Source organism: Protopterus annectens, chromosome 1.part2, assembly GCF_019279795.1.
Source record: "Protopterus annectens isolate FY-2018-M chromosome 1.part2, PAN1.0, whole genome shotgun sequence".
Classification (NCBI taxonomy): domain Eukaryota; kingdom Metazoa; phylum Chordata; order Ceratodontiformes; family Protopteridae; genus Protopterus; species Protopterus annectens.
In genome coordinates this window covers 132,292,051-132,318,978 of record NC_056727.1, presented here as the reverse complement: position 1 = coordinate 132,318,978, position 26,928 = coordinate 132,292,051, and the positions used below count along the sequence as shown (strand labels likewise).

Sequence of the window (26,928 nt, the reverse complement as noted above, 5' to 3'; positions counted from 1 at the left end):
TGTTCCAGATAATGCTGAACATAAATTATTATTGGAGAATCTGGAGAAAAAAATGGTGAAAGAAACAGCTACATTTTTCAATATTTGCGGCTTACAGAGATACATTGAGACCGAGACAACGCCTAGGGGCTTAAGGGTGTTTAAAGATCCCACAACACCTTTTGACCTCACCAAAGATACGGAGGTCATGTTTCATAAAAGATGGGTATCTGCAGCCCATAATTGTGTGACAGAGTGGTTACACATACTGATTGAACGTGACCGATTAAAACAAAAAGAACTGTGTACGGACATTAAAAAAATGTGTAGTGACTTATCAAAAAGTGTTTCTACAGCTTTCTTGGATGAATTTCTCATTCAGGTTAATGAGAAATTAAAAGACTACGAATTGACCCTTATTGACAGGAAGAAAGGGAAACTTATTAGAGATTTGCGTGATTACGAACTTAACAAAGCTTTTCTGTCGAGAACCAATAGAGGGAGAGGACGTAAACACGTGAGGTTCCAACAGAATGCAAGTAATACACGTCCGCTTAATTCCTCGGCGTCTGCATCCGAGAATGGTTATACTTCATGGGAAGACGAGGAGAGAGATACGGATTTTCCACAGTTACCAGAAGCAGAAAATCCTGAACATTTAACGCGGAATTTTCGTCCGGAACAACCATCAAGTCAGAGAGAGGTATCAAGATCCAAACGACAAAGAGACTATGCGGACCACCCTGTCTCAGAGCAATCTAGACGGGGAGGCTACAAAAGAGGCAGATGGTAATTTTACCTCTCTCTTTCAAGATGATTATGTAGTTAATTTATCTAATCATATACTTAAAGACAATGAACTTGCTGTTTTAAATTTGGGGCTAAAGTTTATTCCAACTGTGGTCTCTAGACTATATGACATGCAGATGGATATCTTCAAATTTAGTAGAAAGCTATTTCTGAAATATTTTTTTAGCTTAAAGACTGATAGCGAACCAAGTATATTGGATTCTAGTGTTTCTAGTGATGATGACAGTTTTTACTCTTGTGTGTCTGATGAACCATGCAATGCTTACATCAAGTTAGATACTAATAAAGTCCCTTTTAACAGTAATTTTGTACCCAAGATTATGAATGACGATATTTCTAATTTTGTTAAATTATTAAATCATTCTGTGGAAATAAACTATGAAGAGTTTATGAAGGATAAAAATAACATTAACTATAATATGACTTGTCAGGAATGGAATACTTTAAAAGATTTAAGTAAAAATAACAATATAGTATTCAAACCTGCCGACAAGGGGAATAAACTTGTGGTATTGAATATACAGGATTATTGGGAGATGTGCATGTTGCATTTAAATGACAATACTACATATGAAATTAGTAACCTTGATAGTTACAACTTGGCAATTTCTGAATATAGTAACCTTATGCAGAAAGGCTTTAGATTAGGATACTTTGACAAGAAAGACATTAAAGATAAATTTAAGGCTGAAGGACATAGTATGGCGTATTTCTATTGCCTACCTAAGATCCATAAAAATTTAGTGAAACCGGTGGGTCGTCCAATAGTTTCAGGACGCAACTATTTTTTACACAATTTAGGTATATTTTTACATAATTACTTATTATCTTATGTAAAAAAGTTACCTTCTTTCCTGACAGATGTATTTGATTTTTTGAATAAAATCAAGGATATTAAATGGAACAAAAATATGTATTGGATATCGGTAGATGTCAAAAGCTTATACACGAATATTAATCATGACTTCGGCTTGGAAGCATTAAGAAAATTTTTAGGTATATCTCCTGTTTCTGAATTTATTATAGAACTAACATATTTTTCGTTAACCAATAATTATTTTGAGTTTAACCAAACTTTATATCATCAAAAAAAAGGAACAGCCATGGGGGCGTCTTTCGCCCCCATGTATGCTAATTTGGCAATGGGTCTTTTTGAGACCGAATATATTTATACACATAGATTTTTTCATAATTATGTTGTGAGGTATTACAGATATGTTGATGATTTAATTTTTTTGGTTGAAGGGGATCAGACCCTGGCTGCAGAATTTATATCAGATTTAAAAGTTAATAGATTTGGTTTGGATTTTGATGGTCTTATTTTAGATACTAGAATGCCTTTTTTGGATGTGGTTCTAGATATTTCAGATGGTCACAGACTAGTGACCTCAATAAACAGGAAATTTGGTGGATTAACACAATATGTACACGCTTATAGAGGACATGTACCACATACTATTCATTCATTACCTTACGGGGAAATGTTACGCATTTCCCGTTTATGTAATGAAACCTTTGAATTTAACAAAGAAATGAGGTTGCTATATGAGTCTTTCTTGTCAAGGAGCTATGATATAGCTATTTTGGATAACTGTTATAATGAACTCTATATAGATAAAGAGAATGGTCAGCAATACAATAGGGCACAAGACATAAAGACGGTTTCCCTGAAAAATCGGTCTTTATTGAAATCACAAGAAATTATATACTTTGTTACTACATACGGATGTTATACATCCAAGCTTATGGATATAATTTCTATGTTTTGGAAATTATTTAGTACACTGGATAATATGAAGCCTTGGTTGGATGTTAATTTGAAATTTTCATTTAAAAGAGGCCGAAACATCAAAGATTTCCTTGTTAAAAGTAGATTTCATTATCCAGTAGTAACCATGGATAGCAATATTAGACATAAAGGGACCTATCAGTGTGGTAAATGCAAGGCATGTAGTTACATTACTCTTAGTTTTAATTTTATTAATAATATCTCTTTTAATTCTAATAATTTTTTTTGTTGTAACACTGAGAGGGTCATTTATGCTTTAAAATGTCCTTGCAATAAAGTGTATATAGGGGAGACCAAAAGACCTTTTAAGGTTCGTTTGTTGGAACATGTAAGGGACATTGTCAATAATAGAAATGAAAGTCCTGTGGCTAGACATTTTTCTGAAAATCATCATAACAATGATAAATTGTTACAAGCTACTATTTTAGAGCAGATTAGTGAGTGTGGGAATGACCAGTTTAAAATTAAACAAAGGCTATTACATAAGGAAACTATTTACATATTAAAATTCAGAACTTTATACCCTAGAGGCTTAAATGAGGATTTTAATTGGAGAATGTTGACAGTTTAATTGAATTTTTAAATAATTGATTGTTTAATTATCTTTGATTGATGTACTTGAATTGTATATAAAGCAATGATTTATTTGTAGTTTGTACTCCTTGAAGGCGAAGGCCGAGACGTCAGAGACTTGTATTTTTATAATAAATCGTGTTTGGTGATATCCAGTTCGTTGTTGTTCTTACTTACCTACCTTTTACCCCAATCCTCAAAACAAAGGGGAAAGGCTGCTACATTCCTTAGACATCCATAGACAGCTACGTTACTATTTGGACAGAACACAGCCCTTCAGGAAATCAGAACAACTTTTTGTGTCCTATGCTGTAGGAGCTCAAGGGAAGCCAATTTCCAAACAGACAGTTTCAAAATGGATAGGCCATTGCATACGGTTTTGTTACTCCTTTCATGGCAAACCTGTTCCTACAGGCATCAGATCCCACTCCACAAGGGCCACAGCTACCTCTACAGCCTTCCTCAGAGGAGTCCCTACCAAAGATATTTTGGAGGCAGCCACTTGGAGTTCTGTGCATACCTTCACAAAACACTACCACCTGCCTTTATATTCCAAAACTAGAGCAGGCTTTGCCACTGCTGTGTTGCAGGGCATTCTGGCTGCTCCCAGTTCCACCTAGTGCCTACCACCCTGTGCGTAGCTTTGGGATTCTACCCATCTGTGATTACTGCAGTTGTATGCAAGATGAACATAGTACAGTTTTGTACCTACCATAAATGTAGATGTTCGAGTGCTAATACAGCTGCAGTACAGGTTTCCCTCCTTCCTTCCCCTCTTGGTAAAAGCCTAGTGGTTAACACCTCCTCATACAACCTAATTTGGGTTATCCTTCTATGGTGTATTTGCTTGCAACTACTGATTTTTGATTATATTGCATTGCTTGACTATATTTATATATATAATTTATGTATTGCCTTCCTTCTGGGGGCACCTGACATCTGGGGCAAGAAAGACTGAAGAATATGGCGTCGGCTGTGTCTTGTATACCCCTGTCGCACTGACGTCAGGAAAGAAAGCGACGACAACCGACGCCGGACCTAGACTTTGGAATTCGGCCGACCGAGGACCCGCCTGACGGCAGAAAACCCATCTGTGATTACTGCAGCTGTATTAGCACTCGAACATCTACATTTATGGGAGGTACAAAACTGTACTTTCTCAACCCCCCTCTGACAAAAGGCCCAGATTAGAGGAAGACTACCCTTCCTCAGATCAAGCTTCTATTACCTCAGAACTATCTGAGGACCAGGATTATGCCTATTCTCCATTCGAAGAATCTGATGCAGAGCAGTCTATTCCCTCGGTCTCCCCCCCTGAGGACTTCTCTTTTGGGGAAACCCTGCATACATTGAGGGAACACTTTCACTGGGAAGGCCAAGATTACTCAGATTCCAAGAAAAGGCTCAGAGAATTTCTTCTGCTCCCCCAGCATAGGCCTCTGGCTATCTCTCCTGTTTTAGATATATTGGATGATGTGTACACAGAAGCCAGCCTTAATCCAGATTCTTTGCCTCCAGCTCCTGTTAAACCAGACAGGTATTACCGGGTTCCTGATTCTCACCAGTTCCTATATAAAAGCCATACTGCTGACCCAGAAACAATTTCACAGGGTCCCAAGGGAGTTAAGGCCTCTACTGCTAAAAACCCATTACCTTCAGAGAGAGATTCCAGAGCTTTAGAACGGTGGGGGAAAAAGGTGTATACCTCGGCTACTTTAACCATGAGGGCATTAAACTGTCAGTTCCATATGTTAAAGTATCAACAGTTTTTGATATCTCAGCTGAAAAGCAAGATGACACAACCAGAACAACCAGATTTAAGAGTTGCAGGATTTGTTGCATGGTGCAGAGCAAGTGGGTAAACATACCTTGCAGTGTGGTTTTGATGCTTTAGAAGCCTCTTGTAGAGCTGCTGTTACGGGGTCTGTTATACATAGGCATGCTTGGCTCAAAGAGCAAACCTTACCAGATCATGTCAAAGCTAAATTATTAGATGCACCTCTTCAAAAAGATGTATTGTTTGGTGTTAAAGCTGAGGAGGTGCTAAAGAAAATGGAGGAAAAAGCGAAATCAATGCATACGGTGAAAGATTTCCTGCAGGTACAGCCTCCATGTTTCAGCAGAAACTGGCCTTCAAAAAATTGGTCCTTTCCAGCCACGGACAGACCTCAAAGGGGCAGATACAGGCATCCAAGGGGTAGAGGGCAACCTCAAGGATCTTTCAGAGCCAGACAGTGGCAAGCACCAACCCGAAGAGGTGGAGAAGATAGATCACAGTCTTTTAGAAAACAGACACAATGACTTCCCCCTACACCTGCCAAGCAAACCTTTAATGGCAGCACCTTTGGGCGGAAAACTGACATTATTCTCAAAAAATTGGCATATTGTTACAAAAGACAAATGGATTCTGGACATTATAGACAGAGGCTACAAGTTCCACTTTCACACCCTTCCAAAAATGAGAGGCATGCCAAACCTGCCACAAAATCAAAGGGCAGAGGCACAAAAACAAGTTTCAGCTCTCATGGACATGAAAGCAATTCAAGAGGTACCTGCAAAAGAACAAGGTCAAGGGTTTTATTCCAGACTATTCCTGGTACCAAGGAAAGGCAAACATTGGAGACCTATCTTAGACCTATCCATCCTAAACACATATCTACAGGTGCCAAAATTCAAGATGCTCACATTACAGCGGCTTCTTTCCATGCTGGGCAAGGAGTCTTGGCTGGTAACATTGGACCTCAAGGAGGCATACCTGCATGTCCCTATCAGACAAGATTGCAGAAGATACCACAGATTTCTTGCAGGTTCAACCCATTACCAATTCTTTGCATTGCCCTTTGGCTTATCTACTGCGCCCAGAGTGTTTACGAAATGCCTGGCATCAGTAATTGCCTTCTGCAGACTACAAGGGATACAAATCTACCCATATCTGGACGACTGCCTGATCCAAGCGGACAGCAAGGGCATACTACTGCAGCACCTGGCGTTTGTAATAAAACTGTTGAACTACCTGGGATACACAGTCAACAAAAAGAAATCAAAACTAATATCCTCTCAACAAATAATTTTCCTGGGTGCCAGCTTGGATACAACCACCCAGATGGCCTACCTCATGCCAGACAAGCAAGGGCAACTGTCTCAATACTTCAGAAAAATGGCAACTTACACCAGGCTAACTGCAAGGAAAGTCCTGCAGGCTCTGGGATTCATGGCATCTTGCATCCTACTAATCCCGTGTGTAAGGCTGCATATGAGGAAACTTCAATGGTACCTAAAAAACTTATGGTCTCAACACAGCCACAGCTTGGAAGCAATTGTACCACTCATTCCATGCCTTCAAAAGGACTTTATGTGGTGGGCTCAAGCTTGCCAAAGAAACACAGGTCTTCCTTTCTGTGTACCTCAAGCAACTCAAATCATCACAACAGACGCCTCAGATTATGCCTGGGGAGCACACATGACAGATCAGTGCATTCAGGGAAAATGGACCCGAAAAGAAAAGCACCTTCACATCAACCAAAAGGAAATGCTAGCTGTGCAAAAGGCTATTATGACCTTCAAAGACCTACTGCATCCAGGCCAGCTATTGATAAGGACAGGCAACACCACAGTGATGTGGTACATAAACAAACAGGAGGGATCTCATTCATACCCCCTGTGCAGGCAAGCCATGACCCTATGGAACACAGCACTGGAATTGCAAATTCAACTACTGGCACAATTCCTGCCAGGGAAGGAAAACACACTGGCAGACAACCTAAGCAGAAATATGACAGATCCACACGAATGGAAGTTGCATCCTCAAGTTTTCACAAAGATAACTCAGGCATGGGGACAGCCAGACATAGATCTCTTTGCTACCCACAGAAATTGCCAGTTGAAAAAATTTTGTTCAAGGACCTATCATCCACAGGCCTGGAAAGTGGACGCACTTTCCTTCAATTGGGCAACATTGACAGTCTATGCCTTCCCGCCTCTTCCTCTGCTGCCCAAAGTTCTATTAAAAGCCAGAGCAGAGAGGCCAAAAATGATTCTCATTGCTCCAGACTGGCCAAGACAACACTGGTGTCCGCTACTGAAGAGCCTGACACATTCCCCACCATGGACCCTACCTCTAGTCCCTCTTCTGATGTCCCAGCACAACTACAAAACTCTCCACAGCCATCTCAAAACTCTAAATCTAGCTACATGGAGAATTCCTTGATTTCCCAACAGTTTCTCCTCTCCAAGGAGGTGCAGGACGTCATCTTGGAAGGCCAGAAGACCTTCTACTAGAAAGGCCTACTCCGCCAAATGGAAACGATTTTGTGCCTGGAATCAAGAAAAGGGACAGAATCCTTGGGTAATAAATATACCTCAAATTTTACAGTACCTAGCTGAGATGTTAAACAATGGACTTTCCTTCTCCTCCATCAAGATCCACGCTTCAGCCATTTCTGCACAATACAACACAGATCCTCCTTTATTCTCTCATCCTCTCTTAAGGCAGTTCCTCAGAGGGGCAAAGAATATAAAACCCCCAAGGAAACCACCAGTCCCTGCTTGGGACCTCAACTTCGTATTGGAAAAGCTGACCCTTCCTCCCTTCAAGCCAGCTTCTTCAACAGAGTTACAGTACTTGTCATGGAAAACAGCCTTTCTTCTGGCTATCACCTCAGCACGCAGGGTTTCGGAGCTACAGGCCCTCATGGCTGTGCAGCCATTCATCAGGACAGAGTTTCCTTACAAACCAACCCTACCTTTATGCCAAAGGTAGTATCCAGTGTAGATTTGAATCAGACTATCCACTTACCTACCTTTTATCCTAATCCACAAAACAAAGGAGAAAAACTACTACATTCCTTGGACATTCACAGGCAACTTCGTTACTATTTGGACAGAACAAAGCCATTCAGGAAATCTGAGCAACTCTTTGTGTCCTATGCTGCAGGTGCTCAAGGAAAGGCTATTTCCAAACAGACAATTTCAAAATGGATAGCCCACTGCATACGCTTTTGTTACTCGTTTCATGGAAAAACTGTGCCTGCATGCATCAGATCCCACTCCACCAGAGCCACAGCTACCTCTGCAGCCTTCCTCAGGGGGGTCCCTACCAAGGACATTTTGGAAGCAGCCACCTGGAGTTCAGTGCACACTTTCTCCAAGCACTATCACCTCCCACTATACTCAAAATCTAGAGCGGGCTTTGCCACAGCAGTCCTGCAGGGCATCCTAGCTCCACTTAGTGCCTACCACCCTTACTTAGCTTTGGGATTCTACCCATCTGTTATGACTGCAGCTGTATGCACGATGAACATAGTAAAGTTTTGTACCTACCATAAATGTAGATGTTCGAGTGCTCATACAGCTGCAGTCCAGGTTTCCCTCCCTCCATCCCCTCTTAGGACAGGCTTATGACAAACACTTTTCATATAAACTTTTTGGGGTATTCTTTTATGGTGTATTTGCTTGCAACTACTGATGTTCTTCATTCCACATTGCTGCAGTCCTAACACTTGGGTAGTCCGCTGTCCCAGTCGGCCCGAATACCAAAGTATATGGCTGACGTCGGTCAAGGCGCATTAGTCTGACGTCAGGACGTCAGGGTACAAATGCGCATGACCGACGTCATATCCTCAGTCTTTTTTGCCACATGGTCCGATGCAGAAGCAGTTTTGCGAGTGCAGGTTGGCGTTCTGAAATTTTCTGAAGTCGGAGTTTCAGACCGAATCAAAGTTGGCTAAGTACCCCGTTGGGGAATATTTTGTTTTTTTCTTGCCTCAGTATTTAACCGGATGTCAGAAAAAGTGAATAACTGTATTTCTTGTGGGAAACAGATACCTCATAGGGATTACCATACCTTGTGTATACCTTGTTTAGGGCCTGAGCACGACGTTGTTGGATGTCGCTCTTGTGCCAGATTTAACAAACGCACTATTAAGAGAAGGTTAGACTGTGCCAGGTTAGTTTTTGGGAAGCGTTGTAACTATAAAATGCCGTCGGGTGCTCCGACGCCCGCTTCGTCCAAAAAGCGCAAGGACAAAGCTGCAAAGCCTAGGTTGGAAGAACCGTCAGTCCCGGACGTCGGTTCTTTAGAAGGCTCAGTGGAGCCAGAGGTTCTGCCAGGTGTTTCTTTGGAGTCTCAGGGAGAGACTTTACTGTTACAGGATGTGTTCTCTCAGGAGGTAGGCCAGGCTGAGGGGGCTTCTCAGGTGGCTGTTCTTCCCTCTCTTCCTAAGGTGATTAGAGCCTCCCCTTCTGTTTCCAAGGCTTCTTTGAGAGGCAGGCCAGGTTTAACTTCAGTGGGGGTTTCTCCTAGCTCTTCAGGATCTTTGCCTAAGAAACATATGCTTAAAATGGCAGAAGATTTGATTACTATGATTAGAGGTTCTATGCCCCCTCCTGATAAGAGGCCTAGGGTGGAACCTGAGTTTGAGACTTTTGAGCAGTGTTCGGAGGCTTCTGAGTCTTCGGCTGAAGACGTGCAGGAGTATCCTCCTTATTCTGATTCTGATGTGGATGATTCTACTCCTTCAGCTTCTCCTCCTGAGGATTTTTCTTTTTCAGAGACTCTTCATTCCATGAGGGAGCATTTTAAATGGGAAGGTCAAGATTTCTCTGATTCCAGGAAGAGGCTTCGGGAATTTTTGTTTTTACCCCAGCATAGGCCTTTAGCTATACCTCCTGTTCTGAATGTGGTGGAAGATGTTTTTGCAGAGGCTTCCCTGAACCCTGATTCTTTGCCTCCTGCCCCAGTTAAACCTGATAGGTACTATAGGGTGCCTGAAGCTCATAAGTATCTTTTTAAGAGTCCTAGGGCAGACCCGGAAACTGTTTCTCAGGGGCCTAAAGGTGTTAAGGCTTCTGTTGTTAAAAATCCTGTTCCTCCTGATAAAGAGGCAAGGGCTTTGGATAGATGGGGAAAGAAAGTGTATACTTCTTCCACTTTAGCCATGAGGGCGTTGAATTGCCAGTTTCACATGTTAAAATATCAAAATTATCTCCTTTCACAATTGAAGTCTAAAGTGGATGCTCTGGCGGAAGGTATTGAGTGTAAAGAGTTGCAGGATTTAGTTCATGTGTCTGAACAGGTGGGTAAGCATTCCTTGCAATGTGGTTTTGATGCTGTGCAGGCCTCCTCGAGGGTGGCTGCCACTGGTTCTGTTCTTCGTAGGCACGCCTGGTTGAGGGATCAGAATTTAGCTGAGCATGTTAAGACAAGGATTTTGGATGCTCCATTAGTCTGATGTGTTGTTTGGTTCGCCTGTGGAAGCAGTTTTAAAGAAAATGGAAGACAAGGCTAAGTCTATGCAGACTGTTAAAGATTTTTTGCAGGTGCAGCCTCCAAGTTTAGTAGAAATTGGCCTACTAAGGGATGGACATATCCTGCTTATGATTCCCAGTCTAGGGGTAGGTCTAGACGTGGTAGGGGCAGAGCTCAAGGTTCTTTTAGGCCTAGAACAGGGAGTTCACCTGCTCAGTCTTCTGGTGAGGGCAGGGGTCAGTCCTTTCGTAAACAGACCCAATGACCTGCCTTTTCAGCTGCCAGTACATTCTCGTCTGGCAGCACCTTTGGGAGGAAGGCTGGCTCTTTTCAAAGAAAATTGGGATTTAATTACCCAAGACAGATGGGTATTGGATATCATTCACCACGGTTACAGGTTTTATTTCCACACCTTGCCTCCTTTCAAAGGCATGCCAGACATTCCTCCTCTACAAAGAAAAGAGGCGCACAAGCAAATTTTTCTGTTACTCCAAATAGGGGCCATTCAGCCGGTTCCTGTGCCAGAAAGGGGCCTAGGATTTTATTCTCGCCTGTTCCTAGTACCAAAGAAGGGGGACACGTGGAGACCAATTTTGGATTTATCTATCCTCAACACTTATCTGGACATTCCCAAGTTCAAAATGTTGACGTTACAACAGCTTTTACCTCTGCTGGGCAAAGATCACTGGATGGTAACTTTAGATCTCAAGGAGGCTTACCTTCATGTGCCTATCAGCCTAAGTTGCAGGAAGTATCTGCGTTTTCGAGCTGGGAATTCCCATTATCAGTTCTCTGCATTGCCCTTTGGCTTATCTACTGTGCCCAGAGTATTCCCAAAGGTTCTGGCTCCAGTGATAGCTTACTTCAGGCTAAAAGGAATACAAATCTATCCTTACTTGGACGACTGCCTGATTCTGGCTCAAGAAAAGGAAGACCTTTTACAGCATTTGGAATATGTGATAGCAGTGCTAAGATGCCTAGGGTATTCTGTGAACGAAATAAAGTCCAGTCTAGTGCCCTCTCAAGACATGTGCTTTCTGGGTGTGAGACTGAATACAGCAGCCCAGATGGCCTTTTTAACCCCGGACAAACAAAAGAATCTTTCCATTTACTTCCATCATCTATCTCTTCAGTCCGGGCTGACTGCAGGGACAGTCCTTCAAGCCTTAGGGTTCATGGCATCTTGTATTCTGGTGCTTCCCAATGCCAAACTGCATATGAGGAAGCTGCAATGGTATCTCAAAATGTATGGACACAGCACTGCCAGGATTTGGACACTGTCATTCAAATAATACCTTGCATTCAAAAGGAATTTCTGTGGTGGGCTCAGGAATGTCACCTAAACAAGGGACTCTCTGTGACCCGGCCAGAGGCGAGTCAGATTCTAACGACAGATGCCTCAGACATTGCTTGGGAGCTCATCTAAATGGAAAGTGGATACAAGACAAGTGGCCTGCCAGACTACAACATCTACATATCAACATGAAGGAGATGTTAGCAGTCCAGTTTGCATTAATGGCTTTCAAGGAGTTACTTCTTCCAGGGCAGGTGTTGATTCTAACAGACAACACAACTGTCATGTGGTACATCAACAAACAAGGGGGAACACATTCTTACCCGTTATGCAGGCAAGCAATGATTTTATGGGAGACTGCGCTCAGCTTGCAACTAACTCTTCAGGCAAGGTTTCTGCCGGGAGCACAGAACTCCTTAGCAGATGTGTTAAGCAGACAAATCATGGATCCCCACGAGTGGAAACTGGATCTTCATGTATTTCGGCAATTGACAGTGTCATGGGGAACTCCAGACATAGATCGGTTCGCTTCTCCACTAAACTACCAGCTGCCAAAGTTTTGCACAAAGAGATTTCATCACACAGCTTGGAAAGTGGATGCCCTTTCTTTCAGTTGGAAAAATCTTCATGTGTATGCCTTTCCACCTCTGCCTCTTCTCCCAAAGGTGTGCTCCTAAAGGTCAGACAAGACAAGCCAAGGATGATTTTAATAGCTCCAGATTGGCCTCTGCAACACTGGTACCCATTTCTGAGGAGTCTGGTAAGGAAGCCTCCATGGCCTTTACCTTTGATTCCGCATCTGCTGTCTCAGAGGGACGGTCATCTGCTCAATGTCAAGCTTCACTCTCTTCATCTAACAGCCTGGCATATTCTGTTTTGAAACACAGCAGGTCTCGACTTCCTCAACAAGTTTTAAATGTGATTATGGAAGCCAGAAGACCTAGTACAAGGAGTGTACGCAGAAAAATGGAAGAGATTTTTATTTTGGAGTGCAGCAAAGAATTTGGAGATTTCTGAGCCAAATTTGAGTGTGGCTCTTCAATATCTTACTGAGTTATTGGACAAAGGTTTGTCTTTCTCTTCCATTAAGATTCATGCTGCAGCAATTTCAGCTCACTATGATTGTGACCCACCATTGTTTTCGCATCCTTTGTTCAAGCAATTTCTAAGAGGGGCAAAGAATATAAGACCCCCACGTAGAGCTCCTACTCCTGCTTGGGATCTCAATTTTGTGTTGGAGAAACTTACTGTACAACCTTTTGAGCCTGCGGCTACTGCTGAATTGAAATACTTGTCATGGAAGACTGCTTTTTTGTTGGCCATTACTTCTGCAAGAAGGGTTTCTGAATTGCAGGCCCTTATGGCAGTAGAGCCTTTTTTGATTTTCCATAAGGATAGGGTATCATTACGTACTAATCCTTCCTTTATGCCTAAGGTGGTTTCTAGTGTGGCTTTGAACCAAACTATTCATTTGCCTACTTTCTATGCAGATCCCCAAAATAAGGGGGAAAAGATTTTGCACACTTTAGATGTACACAGGCAGTTGCGTTATTATTTAAGCAGGACTAAGGATTTTAGGCAGTCTCAGCAGTTGTTTATTTCTTTTGCTTTGAGTTCTCAGGGCAAGCCTGTGTCAAAACAAACTATTTCTAAGTGGATTGGGTTTTGCATTGCATTTTGTTATTCCCATCATGGCAAGGAGATTCCAGCTGGGATTAGGCCTCATTCCACTAGGGCTACTGCCACTTCAACAGCATTTCTAAGGGGGGTGGCAACTAAGGACATTTTGGAGGCAGCTACTTGGAGTTCAGTGCATACTTTCTCTAAGCATTACCACCTTCCTCTCTACTCTAAATCTAGGGCTGGTTTTGCCACAGCTATTTTGCAAGGCATGTTGACAGCTCCTGCTTCTTTGATTTGCCAGCCTCCCTTACCTCTGCTTTGGGATTCTACCCAAGTGTTAGGACTGCAGCAATGTGGAATGAAGAACATAGTACAGTTTTGTACCTACCATAAATGTAGATGTTCGAGGATCCACATTGCTGCAGTCCAATTTACCCTCCCTCCTTCCCCTCTGTGTTTAGGGGTGGTTGTGTGGGTGAGGTTATACTCTGGTGATTTTGTATATATTGTACATATTTTTGGTGCAGGAGTGTTTGGAGTTTGTGGTTTTGGCCTTATCTTTTTAGGGTCTTCTGACATCTGGGGCAAGAAAAGACTGAGGATATGACGTCGGTCATGCGCATTTGTACCCTGACGTACTGACGTCAGACTAATGCGCCTTGACCGACGTCAGCCATATACTTTGGTATTCGGGCCGACTGGGACAGCGGACTACCCAAGTGTTAGGACTGCAGCAATGTGGATCCTCGAACATCTACATTTATGGTAGGTACAAAACTGTACTTTTTTGATTTATCAACATTGCATCTTTGCATAACATTATGTTTGCCTTCCTTCTGGGGGCACCTGACATCTGGGGCAAGAAAAAGTGAAGAAAATGGCGTCGGCTGCCTCTTTTATACGCCTGCCGCACTGACGTCAGGGAAGAAGTGACGACAACCGACGCCGGACCTAGACTTTGGAATTCGGCCGACCGAGGACCTGCCTGACGGCAGGATAACCCATCTGTTATGACTGCAGCTGTATGAGCACTCAAACATCTACATTTATGGTAGGTACAAAACTGTACTTTCTATTGACTGCTACATAGACAAGGCTGTCCTCCCAGTCTGTCATATTTTGCTATCTTCCCATAAGGTATCTACTAGAAAGACTTACAAGAGTAAATGGAAAAGATTTGTCTTCTGGGCCCTTAACAAAGACCTGGACACCTTTTCAGCAGGGAGGAGTTAGTTTTTAACTATTAGAGTTAAAAGACTTGGCTGCCATTTCTAATTTTCACATAGGTGAAAATGGCACTACATTACCTCTTCTGAATTATGCAAGACCTTTCTCAAGGGAGCTTTTTTTTTCCTCAGACCTCCTTTAAAAGGTCCTACACCACCTTGGGATTTAAATGTATTGCTTCAGCCCTTAACTCAATCTCCCTTTGAGCTCTCAGCCAAAGCTGACTTAAAATTTATATCTTGGCAAAACATTTTTGTGGTGGCTCGTCAGCTAGAAGAGCATCTGAATTCCAGGCTGTGTCTTCTAAGCCTCCTTATCTAATTTTTCACACAGAAAGGGTGTCGTTGCAAACTAATCCATCTTTTTTACCCAAGGTAGTTTGAGTTAAATGTTAACCACGTCATTAATCTCCCAGTTTTCTTTCCAAAATTTTCAAACAAATTAGAGTACATTTTACATTTGTTGGACGTGCACAGACAACTTCATTTCTAGCTTCATAGAACCAAAGGGTTTAGGAAATCTGACCAGTTATTTGTTCCTTTTCTCCTGCCAGATTAGGCAATCTGGTATCTAAAGTTACACTGGCCATATGGTTGACTGATTGTATTATATTTGTCTATGGTAAGTTGGACTTGTCTTTACCAAAACCTCATAGGACCCATTCCACAGAGTCTGTGGCTGTCTCTTCTGATTTTTGGTCCAGAGCATCTTTAGATAATATTTGTGAAGCTACAGCTTGGGCTAATTCCACACTTTCATTGCTCATTACAAATTGGATTTGATTTTTAGGAACAGAGTGGTATTTGGGTCAGTGGTTCTCCAGAATATCCTTCCATAGAGGCCACCCAGGTTTACAGTAGCGGGGACTATGTCCCATCAGTTGAAGAATGAAAATGCCAACATCAGATTAAAAAGTTATGTACTCACCATAACGTTCCATCTGTGTTGTCCATTTTCATTCTTCCTCAACTCCCCACCCTCCTTTTTGGCTTTCTGGAGAGACATTAGAGTTTGTATAGGAACCTCTTTCTTTTTTGAGCTCCAGCTTCCCTTTTTCTATGCTACCATTGCCTTTTTTTGCCACTGGTTATCCTTTTACATATAGGAACAACAAGCTTTATCTGAGGTATGCTGGGTTGATGGGGCATTATGGGTAAAGGGAGGAGTTTGAGTTCTAGGATCTGATGATCTGGAAGAAGTGGCCGAGTTGGCTCCAAGTCTCGTTTCTGAACCCATCAGTTGAAGAATGAAAATGCCAACATCAGATTAAAAAGTTATGTACTCACCATAACGTTCCATCTGTGTTGTCCATTTTCATTCTTCCTCAACTCCCCACCCTCCTTTTTGGCTTTCTGGAGAGACATTAGAGTTTGTATAGGAACCTCTTTCTTTTTTGAGCTCCAGCTTCCCTTTTTCTATGCTACCATTGCCTTTTTTTGCCACTGGTTATCCTTTTACATATAGGAACAACAAGCTTTATCTGAGGTATGCTGGGTTGATGGGGCATTATGGGTAAAGGGAGGAGTTTGAGTTCTAGGATCTGATGATCTGGGAGAAGTGGCCGAGTTGGCTCCAAGTCTCGTTTCTGAACCCATCAGTTGAAGAATGGAAATGGACAACACAGATGAAACGTTATGGCAATACATAACTTTTTATTCTCCCTTGTTAGGAAATTGGCCAAACGCAATTATTACAAGCTTCCTCACAGACTGGTTCAACTCCCACAGCACAAGGGGCTTTTGAATTTGATGCACTCTGACATCAGTCACTACAACTGATGACCTGGATGATTATATTTTAATGCCTTTTACACAAGGACATACTGCAGGTACTAAAGGATGCAAGAAAACCTGCTACTAGAAAGTCTTATGGTGGCAAATGAAAAAGATTTTCTAGTTGGTGCCTTGCTAATCTCATGGGGTCTTGAATGGGAAGTAGCGCCTCAGATTCTCAAATATTTGTGTGAGCTACTTAAAGATGGCTTGTCTTATGCTTCCATTAAGGTTCATCTTGCAGCCATCTCAACTTGTCTGCCTATAGATCCCCTTTTTTGGCTTTGTTTGTGGTCAGACATTTCTGAAAGCAGTGTTGCATGTGAGATCCCTTTGCAAGCAAATCCCTTCTCCTTGTGATCTCAATTTTATTCTAGAAAAAAATGATCTTGATTCCCTTTGAACCAGCCTGTAATCCTGACAGCTTGTAGTTCATTATTTGGAAAACTATTTTACTTGTTGCTCTGACATTTGCAAGGTCATTTTCTGTGTTGCAAACTGTCATAGTGGGTGAACCCTGTCTGGTTTTCTATAGGATAAGGTCACATTACGCACTAATCTTTCATTCGCACCCAAATTTATTTCTGAGTTTACCACGACTCAAGCCATCAGTCTTCCAGTTTTCTTCCCAGAGCCAAAAACAAGGGAAACAGCTTCTAGGTACATTGGATGTGCATAGGCAGCTCAGGTACTACCATGACAGAACCACGTCCTTCAGGAAGGCTGAACATCTTTTTGTTTTCTATGCTGGGATTAAGAAAGGCTAAACCATGTCTAAACAGGGTATAGCCAGATGTGGTGTCCTCACATATTGTTTTTTTGCTGTTCCCACCATGGTACAACTATCGCAGGCAAAGTTAAGGCACATTCTACAAGTGTCTTGTCCTCTTTGATGGCAAACTGGAAAGGGGTGGACTCAAAGTATTCTAGAAAGGAGCAAGTTCATGCTGTATTCATACTTTAACAAAGGTCCAAGACAGGCTTTGCGTGGACCATGCTCCAGGAGCTTCTGTACCCTTAACATTTCTCCTTCCAGGTAGGATAAGCTTGGGGAATTTACCCATAGGCTATTACAGCAGTGAAAAAAAAAACAGCATAATACAGTTATGCCAGTCATGCTTACTCATAACAGTAGCTGTTTGAATGTCTTCACTGCTGCAGTAGTTGGTGGGACACAACCTCCCTTGCTACGGTTGTTATTGCTTGGATGGTTTTTATGGTGATTATTGATTGATAGTTCAAGATGAATCTTCCTTTCTCAGAACAGTAAAAGTCTGTAGTTTTCCCTCACTCTGGTTGCTGATGTACTTCTCTGCAAAAAGGGTATCAGCAGCCAGAGAGAGACAGTGACACTGGGAAGGGAGTTTGAGGTTTAGCAAGCTGACTTGGTGCTGTATCCTTGAAAATAGGCTACTGCAGCAGTGAAGAAATTCAAGCATCTACTGTTATGGGTAAGTAGGACTTACCCAAGTGTACTTTTTTTAGCCCCCACCTCCTCAAAAATTTCCAAGGTACTCTGCTCCCTTGTCTTCTTATGGCAAGAAACAAAATAAACAGTATCTGGATATGGCAGACATGTTCCAAAAAAAAAAGCAGCCACCCCCCAAGAACAAAGGACAGTCAAACAAGTCAGAATGACAGTATAAGGGACTTTATCCCTCCTCTCACCCTGGCAGCCCATTATACCTTCCAGAAAGTCTGGATCTCCATTTCTCTCTCTTTGGCAACAAATTGTTTTGTTCAAATGGATGCTGAATGTGCTCCATCTAGGATACAGATGGCAGTGGGAGGAAATTCCCCCTTTTCAGGAATTACTCCTGATCTGCCAAACCAAACTCTTATCCTTCCTTCCATCTTTAATCATATGCTGTCTCGGGGGATAGTACAAGCTGTTCATCTCCTACAGTTAAGGGAAGGATTTTGCTCAAAAATGTTTTGCCAGCAAAAGAAAACTCCTGGGGACCAGTTGTGGATCTTCGTTTCCTGAATCGGTTTGTGATGGTGCTCAAGTTCAAAATGTTTTCACTTCAAAACCTGTTATGCCTTCTTGCTCATTGAAATTTCTAGTAGTCGTAGATTTAAAAGATGCATAGGATAACATTCCTGTTCATCCAATTTTCACGGTTTTTAAAGGTTGTGTGTTTCTGGATCTCTTTATTGGTTCTGAATTACCCTTTGTGCTGTCTACTTCTCCAGTGATGTTCACAAAGTGTATAGTAGCTGTTCTAGCCCATTTCAGGCTTCAGTGTATTCATATTTTCCATATTTAGATACCTTGCTTTTCTTTGCCAAGTCTTTTTCAAAGTGTCAGGAATGTCGTACTGGGATTCTAAGAGAATATTCAAAAGAATTTAACTCCATGATGCAGGATTGTGTTTCTGGGGTATCTGCTAGCCACCCAAGTACAAAGAACTTTTCTTCCACAGGAAATAGGAGATCTGTAATAAATCTGTTTCAGGAGATTTCCACTCAGACTTCTGTCACAGCTAGGCAACACCTTAGGTTTCTGTGTGTAATGGCTTCCATGGTTCTCATGATGTGTATTGCAAGGCTCTACATAAAAAAAGATGTAATGATGTGTCTCTGGTCCAAGCATCAACACCCATTGTCTGTTCAAATCCCAGTTCTGAGATTTGTAAAAAAAGGGGAATCACTTGATGGAGACATCAAATTTCTCAGAATCCAGGTCTCGTATTCTCCCCTCCTGCTCTAAAGCAGTCAGTCACAGCAGTTGCTTCTGGCTTTGTTTAAGGAACAATGTCAGTGGATATAAAAGTGCAGGATTTTTGGGACATGAAAAACTGACCAAAACACACAAACATAAAAGAAATGCTAGCTGTTGTAAGGATTCTCAACTCTCTGAATCATCAGTAGTCCCCAGGACCTCTCCATGTGGTTCAGGCAATACCACAGTGATGTGTTACATAGCCAAGCAAGGGCGAACCAGATCTTAGACCCCTATGCAGACTAGCTATATTAGCATGGGATATAGCTTTACAGCACAGTCTCACTTTACTGGTGTCTTATATTCTGTCAGAGCAAAATTATATAGCCAAAACCTGAGCAGGACCAAGGCAGGCCCTCACAAATGGAAACTGAATGAGGTGTTTTTAAAAGATTTGATCCATTTGTGAGGAATTCCTCAGGAATACCTTTCTGCAACTTCTCTAAACAGTTAACTGGCAAAATTCCATTCCAGGACTCCATGCGAGATGGCCTGGAAGACCAATGCCTTTTCTCTTCTGTGGACAGGAATGTTCTTGTATTCTTTTTCCACCCTTTCCATTGATTTCCAGGAGACTTCTGAAGATTCAGAAGGACAGTCCAAAGATCATTGTGCTGACTCCCTTCTGGCTCAGTCAGCAGTGGTTCTCCCTTCTTTTGTAATTGGCCAGAGGCAGGTACCACAAGACTGGATTTACTCTCACAAGATCAGAGGTGTTTGATAACATCCTGACCCCAAAAATTACAACCGACTGCATGGATGGTAGGGTCTTGATACGTTTTAGGCAACTGTTTCCAGGTGGAAGAAAGGATACTTCATACCTTGGATATCCGCAGACAAATCTAGTACAATTTTGGCAGAACAAAAGTCTTTCAGAACTTCTGTTCAGTTTTTCATTTCTCTTGAAAGTAAGAAGAGACAACCTGTATTAAAGCAGGCTATTTCTAAATGATTGTCTCAGGCCATTAATTTTTTTTTTTTGTTCCCACTTCAACAAAACTTTTTTTTTTCAGGCAGGATTAAGGCTCCCTGTACCAAGACCTTGTCTTCAGCTATGGCTTTTTGGAAAAGTTTGGACCCTAGAAGTATTCTAGAAGTAGCAACTTTGTCCTCTGTACTTACTTTGGGTCTATATTAGTTGGACAGCTTAGGTTGTCAAATCTGTAATGATGGACACCTAGGCGTCGAACTTGCAAAATCGCGAACGGTCATTTAAGCGAATTCTTTCCTTGGGGAAAAAAAGTCACTTGGCCGTTATTAGGGATTTACCCTTTCGGCAATGTGGAACAATCTCAGAGTTGATATATTTAGTTAGGGTGTGTGTGGGGGGCAAAGCCTCCCACTTTATTTAAGTTGAAAAGTTAATTTTCGCGGACGGCCTACTGAATTCTTTCCCAAGGAAAGAATTTGCTTAAGTGGCCGTTCGCGATTTTGGAAGTTTGACGCTTCGGTGTCGATCATTACAGATTCGACAACCTGAGCTGTCGAACTAATATAGACTCCGTACTTTTACAAAGCATTATAAACTCTGTTCCTTCTCCAAGTCTGGGACAGTCTTTGCCAGGACTATCCTCCTGGGACTCCTGGACCCTTCCTCATTCCAGTTTTTTGAAAGATCACATTCAAAGGCATGAAACTGAATGCGGCATTTGCATTCCATTTCTGCTTTTTTTTTGGTCCATTTAAAGTAACTTGATTCAACTCTTTTTTTTTTTTTTTTTTTTTTTTTTTTTTTTTTCTTCTCTCCTCTATAAAATGGTAACTTTTATGGGAAAATAGGATTTAAAAAATGTGTGTTAGTTGATGGTCACGCCCTTCCTCATGTATGCATGTGGAGAGTTTGACCAGAAATTGGTTTTCTAGGGGCTGAAGCACTTCTGCCCCAAGTATAACAAAGTAAAAAAAAAAAAAAAATTAAAGAATAAAATAGTTTACAAATGAAAATACTTCAGCAGAGTTCCTGGAATATTCCCTCGGCTTTCAGCCCCTTTCAGTAGGATAAGGCTAAAGAGGGGAGCTATTCCAGGCATCCTGCTGCAGCTGATTACTTCCTGTATTTTTCAGTTTGCTGTGTGTTGGACATAATAGTATTAGGGAACCTGAATTATGCTGTTTGTAATGATGTCAGTGTCCTAGGGCATACACTTTGCATCCAGCAAGTTTAATACATGTGTTTTTTTTTTTTTGTTAAAAATAAATCTCTACAAAATATGTAGCTGAGCAATGCAGATCCCTTTGGGACATCTAATTTTCAAACTGTCTCCGAAGTTAAGATGAGCATTTTAAATATGATCTTTAAGGAGTGATAATCTGCCCATATAGCTTGGACTACTGCAACAATGATCATTATGTAAAATGTAGTATAGCCGTGTAGGTAAAAGTGTCGTAACAGTAGATGTTCCACTGATTACTGCTGCAGTAGCTGCTCCCCCCTTTTATATGCTAGGATGTGGGCATGAGTTTTATTTTCCTACAAATTTTGATTTTAGGGCTTAACCTCCCCCTCTCACTTGCCAAGGCTATTTCTGTAATGATGGACACCTAGGCGTCGAACTTGCAAAATCGCGAACGGTCATTTAAGCGAATTCTTTCCTCGGGGGAAAAAAGTCACTTGGCTGTTGTTAGGGATTTACCCTTTCGGCAATGTGGAGCGATCTCAGAGTTGATGTATTTAGTTAGGGTGTGTGTGTGAAAAACTTGGCACCAAAACTTATCTTTTTAGTCACTGCAGCTCTTTCTCACTAACCATTGTATGTGTGGAAGGTGGTCTGAAGCTGGCCAGCTGTTACATCCTATGTAGAGTATAACCCATATTTCCTTAGGCATAAGGTAAGATTAGTTACACAACTGTACTTTCACCCTAATGTCTGCCTTGAGCTGACCATTCCAGTGCAGATGTACACCTCCGGCAACAGTGATCCTATTATTGCCATCACCATCTGGTTGAGTTGTGACACAGTCATAACAACACTTCTTTGGATGTTCTAATTGTCTTACAGTGATCTACTGCATGTGGTTGATACTTTAATTCTGTAGTTAGTGGAGTTCCCTCTAAATTAGACAAATATGTAGATATATGTTTCTGCAGTTTTCTTTTCTCCCTTGCTTTCTTTGTGTGCAAAATGCCCTTATTCATTGGCTAGAATAGAATTGTTGGCTGCAGCTGCTCACCACACTCCTGGCCTGCCATTGTGCGACTTTATTGCATGCGTCAGTGGAGGGATCATGCACTAATGAGCATTGAAGCCTCAGAGAAAATAACCAGACTGAAAGTAGCAGGAAGGGGTATCCCAGTTGTAGACATACAAGGGGAGGACCCCCCTCACAATTGAACTGATGCAGTGTGTATTGTATGTTACTAATGGAAAGTACCTGACATAAATGTATTCTAACTGAGGTGCTTACCTTGATACTGAGTCTTCAGCAGTGACTGTATACTGTGAAAAACTTACAGAACAGTTACTGTACACTAGTCACTGACATGTAAGAAAACAGACTGAAGAGTCGCTGCAAATGTGCCACTACTACTTACTAAGTAGTCTGTAAGGGTCTATATTATTTCAGCGAACGCTGTATAATCGACCCAAACATGTTGAAACACCAAAATGCTGAACACACGGAACAGCAATTTTTTTTCCCAGGGGAAAAAAATCACTGCTCTGTAACAAAAAAAAAAAAAAAAAAAAAACAACCCACTAAATAAAGCGCCCCCCACACCCCCTATTTAAATATACCAACTCCGAGATTGCACCACAGTGGAGAAAATGGCAAAGTCCTAAAAACAGCCCAGTGATTTTTTTTTTCCCTGGGAAAAAAATCGCTGTTCATGCTTTCAGGATTTCACCATTTCAAATAAAAAGGGTCGATTAAACAGCATTTGCTATTTTAAGCGTTCGCTGATTTAATAGGAACTCGTCTGTAGCAAGTCTCACTAGTTTTATTCTAAGTGAATGAACTGTGAGTACTGAGAAACGACTAGGACAACTTTCCCAGCTCTTCATTCCTTGATTTAAGTTTGGGTTTTGTTCTTCATGCCATGTAGTTATTTGGGGACAGTTTCTTGTATTTGTTGGTCATGTGGATTTTACATCCAGTGTCTGAAGTGGTCCTGAAAGAACAGAACATGTGGGGATTGTTATTTTTATGATGACATTCTGAAAACAGTCTTTCTTACTATGAGAGGACCCACGGAAAGAAAAATCAAAATTGGACAAGACAGAGACACTTGATACCTGTACCACTAAAGAATCCTACCTTTATCTGCTACAGGAACAACTTTTACAGATAACTAGCAAATATTATTGCAGGATGAGCAATTCTTATATCTGATTTTTCTTATGATACAAAACATCTCACTCCAATTGGTCATTTTTGTTTTGTTTTCTAGGTTCTCTTTCAGCCATTGTTGGCAGCTGAGGACTTTGAAGTTTTCAGATCATTAATGGTGCAGAGGAATATTGAATTGCAGCTGCAAGCATTGCATGTGATCCAAGAGAGAAATGGTAAGCAAGTTGAGGAAGGTATTTCCACTTTTGAATTTCCATTTTTAGTGTACTGCTGACACTTTTGATCAATTTTTCTGAGTTGCTCTTGTTCTAATCAGGCTTGGTTTTCAGAAAAGCAGTTATCAGATGTAAGAATCTAAAGGGAACTGTTGCCAACAGTGGAATCATGTTGCATAGTCAACTACAAGATCTGAAGTTGTCTCTTCTATCCATTCTTCAATGGATGGGTTATCGCATCCATCTCATATCTGACCCTGGCCACTCTCAAACTTTGGATCCATTGCTCAGGCTCCTCCCCTTACCCATAAACCCCTGCAAAGAGAGAGAGATACCGCAGATCTAATTTGCCACTCAATTGCTACAGACGTAATCTCCTTTGTTCAGGCTCATTGGTTAGATAAGTGATAATCTTTTGGTGATTTAGTTCACTATCTCTAAGAGTTTTTTTCTCCAGTTCTTTCAACCTTCCCTTACACTTGTTTAAAATGAAAAATTATATATATATATATATATATATATATATATATATATATGTGTGTGTGTGTGTGTGTGTATGGCTTACTATCAAAATGCCGCAAGACAAAATAATTCCTGCTCAGAACACCAAAACATAATTATGAAAACAAAAACATTTAACAAAGCACAATTTGGAATCAGCTGAATGAATTCAGAAGATTCAACACTATATTCGAACTCCTACACCTCACATCATGTTTTTGCAGGGGGGCAAGCCCTCCTGCACCCCTCACACACGCCACTAACTATATATTCTAACTCCGAGGTCGCACTGCAGTGAGGAAGGAAATGAATATCCCAAACTGCACTGTACTGTGATCTCTGTATAGTACTTCAAGTTCACAGTGCATTCGCTGATATGAACTTTCAAGCACAGAGATGTTCAGCAGCACAGAAAATCGAACATCCATGTGTCGGGTTTTCCATTTGTGGAGCATCTCCGTTTGCAGTTTTATAAACAAATATATACCTGGACAAACTGTGTAATATTTGTATGGCTTTTGGCCATAGAGCTTTAGTAGAGGAGTAGCAGACTGATTTTTAAGGGGCTCCTTCCTGCCTCTGCGAGAGAAGTTCCCCATCACTCCTCTACCTCTTCTACTGCTTCACCTTTTGTTAATAAACCTGCTGATAGATCCAGAGTTGGAGAAAGCCAAGGAAAAAGAAAAATCCAAACAACCAAAAAAGTGGTCCCCGGATTGCCCCCGTTCTTTGACTCTGGCACGAACAATTTCTAAGCAGTCTGATCAGATTCTTATTGGCTCCAAAATGCCTCCCTTACTGGAGCCAGTTTTGCCCAGGCTGATATTCTGCATTCATTAGAGAAGTCTCTGCACTGGATCTCTAGACATTCTTCCATGATTTCCTCTCTGTGCTCAGTTCAATCCTCCAGGGATCTTTCAGAATCTGACATGTATAGGATGATGAGGAAGTCCCTCAGGACCCAAATTCAGCTGGGGGTTCTTCTTGCTCTGACCACTTTTGGGGCTGTGGCAATATTTTCTTCCTCTCATTAGATTATTTCTCCTTCCTGGATCCATCCTTCGAAGTTTGGGCTATTGAATCAGAGTTATGCCCTGACTGAAGTCACTGTTGTGGTATTCCTGACAAATGGGCTGTCACCATTGACATTCGAGTGGGGTACCAAAGCTTTACCTTCCCTAAGTCATATGTTTGATGTATGACCTCAGCTCATATGCATTGGGATATAAAGATGGATGTATGAGCATGGATCCTCAGAGTATCTCACCACCAGCCTGAAAACAGGTCATGTATCCATCGGACTGTTTGGTCGTTGGTACCTTTGCTTCATTTGTTTCTTCCAGGAAGTGCCTTTTGGGAACCTTCCATTTTACTCTACATTTTACTGTTTGAAAGTTGTACATGTCAGCTAGGAGGGGCAAGTGCAAATGTAGTAGGCAGATTCCGTACAAGGAATTTATATACAAAATGTCTTTTTTGCCTAGTCCCAAAGCCCGATCAGATTTCTATTTGTCAGTCATTCATTCCTAAATTCTTAGGTCTAGACTCTATACCGTTAACACTTTCCTCCAGACCTAGCGTCTTAAATGCTTGGCCCAGTCCAATATGGCTGCTTCTGCAGCCTCTGGCATTTCTCTTCTGCAGAAGAAAAAGCTCAAGACGCCTCAAACAGATCAGCATTCCTATGTTTCTGACTCTGACATACCCACTGAGGTTACAGAACCTGTGGTACATCAGAATTCTGCTCAATTGCCTGCTACCAAGACTCCTTCAAGGCCGATACAGCATATGTCTGAGGACCCATGCCTAACTGTTTCAGAAGGACTGCACGGGGTCCAGAAAATTTTAGTCAGAGAAGAGCTCCTGGGTTCTTTTATAGAGATCAGACAGGGTTCCGAACTTCAGTGCCTCATCCAGGCAGACATCACACCTAGAATGTCACCCCCCATTAAGGAAACCACAGTAACAAATTTTTCCAAAGCCAACTTCATGCTTCTTAAGACAGAAGTGGTGAACTTCATGACACCCATGCAGATGGACATTACAGTTACAACTGCTGAATCCTACACAAATGCACTCTATAAGCACTTACACGAGTGCATGGATCGTGCTATCCCAAACAGAACCAAGACACTATCCTCCAAAAAAAGGAAGCCAATCTGGTGGTGCCCTGCCATAAACAAACTGTACAACAGAAGGAAGAAACTGTTGCAAAAGAGAATAAAATCCCATGAGTGGAGGAGCACCCTGGTCAGCCTCAGTAAGAAGCTGAGATCTCTTATAAGATCCTCCAAAGCTAGCTACGAAAACAAAATCGCCACTAATTCCAAGGACAACCACAAAGCATTCTATGGCTACATCAAGAATCTCGATGGCAACACCCAGATCTGCTCTGAGTTACAGCACAAAGGCACGAAAATTACAGAACCAACTGATATTGCCAACATCCTGGCAGATAGGTTCAGTGCTAACTTTACCCCCCTCTCACCCCCTAAAGGGCCCATACCTATACAGGAAGAATGCAGAGTCCCTGTAATCACAACTACGCAGGTAAAAGCTGCGCTCTCTAAAGCCAAAAACACATCATCCATGGGGACCGGACAATATCCCAGGCTGCGTATTACACGAACTGGCTCCCCACTTAAGCACCATGTTCAATAATAGCCTCACATCAGGCTTTGTGCCCATTGAATGGTGCACAACAGTTATCCCACTCCACAAAGGGGGAGCCACCACTGATCCCGGGAACTATCGACCTATTAGCTTGACGAGCTTGGTCTGCAAGGCCATGGAATGTATCATCATGGAACTCATAAACAAAGACATTGGTAACCTCCAAACTCTGGATCCCACCCAGTTCGAGTTTGTGAAAGGCAGATCATGCCTC

The 26,928-nt window shown here is 41.8% G+C and overlaps 1 protein-coding gene across 1 annotated transcript in view; it reads left to right on the top strand.

Annotated features, from left to right (window-relative positions):
• Window positions 1-26,928, top strand: part of CFAP36 (cilia and flagella associated protein 36) — a 1,925,715-nt gene that overhangs the window by 557,345 nt on the left and 1,341,442 nt on the right. Inside the window, exon 4 of the mRNA XM_044055272.1 lies at window positions 23,426-23,540. Coding sequence (XP_043911207.1) covers window positions 23,426-23,540 — 115 coding nt within the window. The remainder of the gene's footprint in view (window positions 1-23,425; window positions 23,541-26,928) is intronic.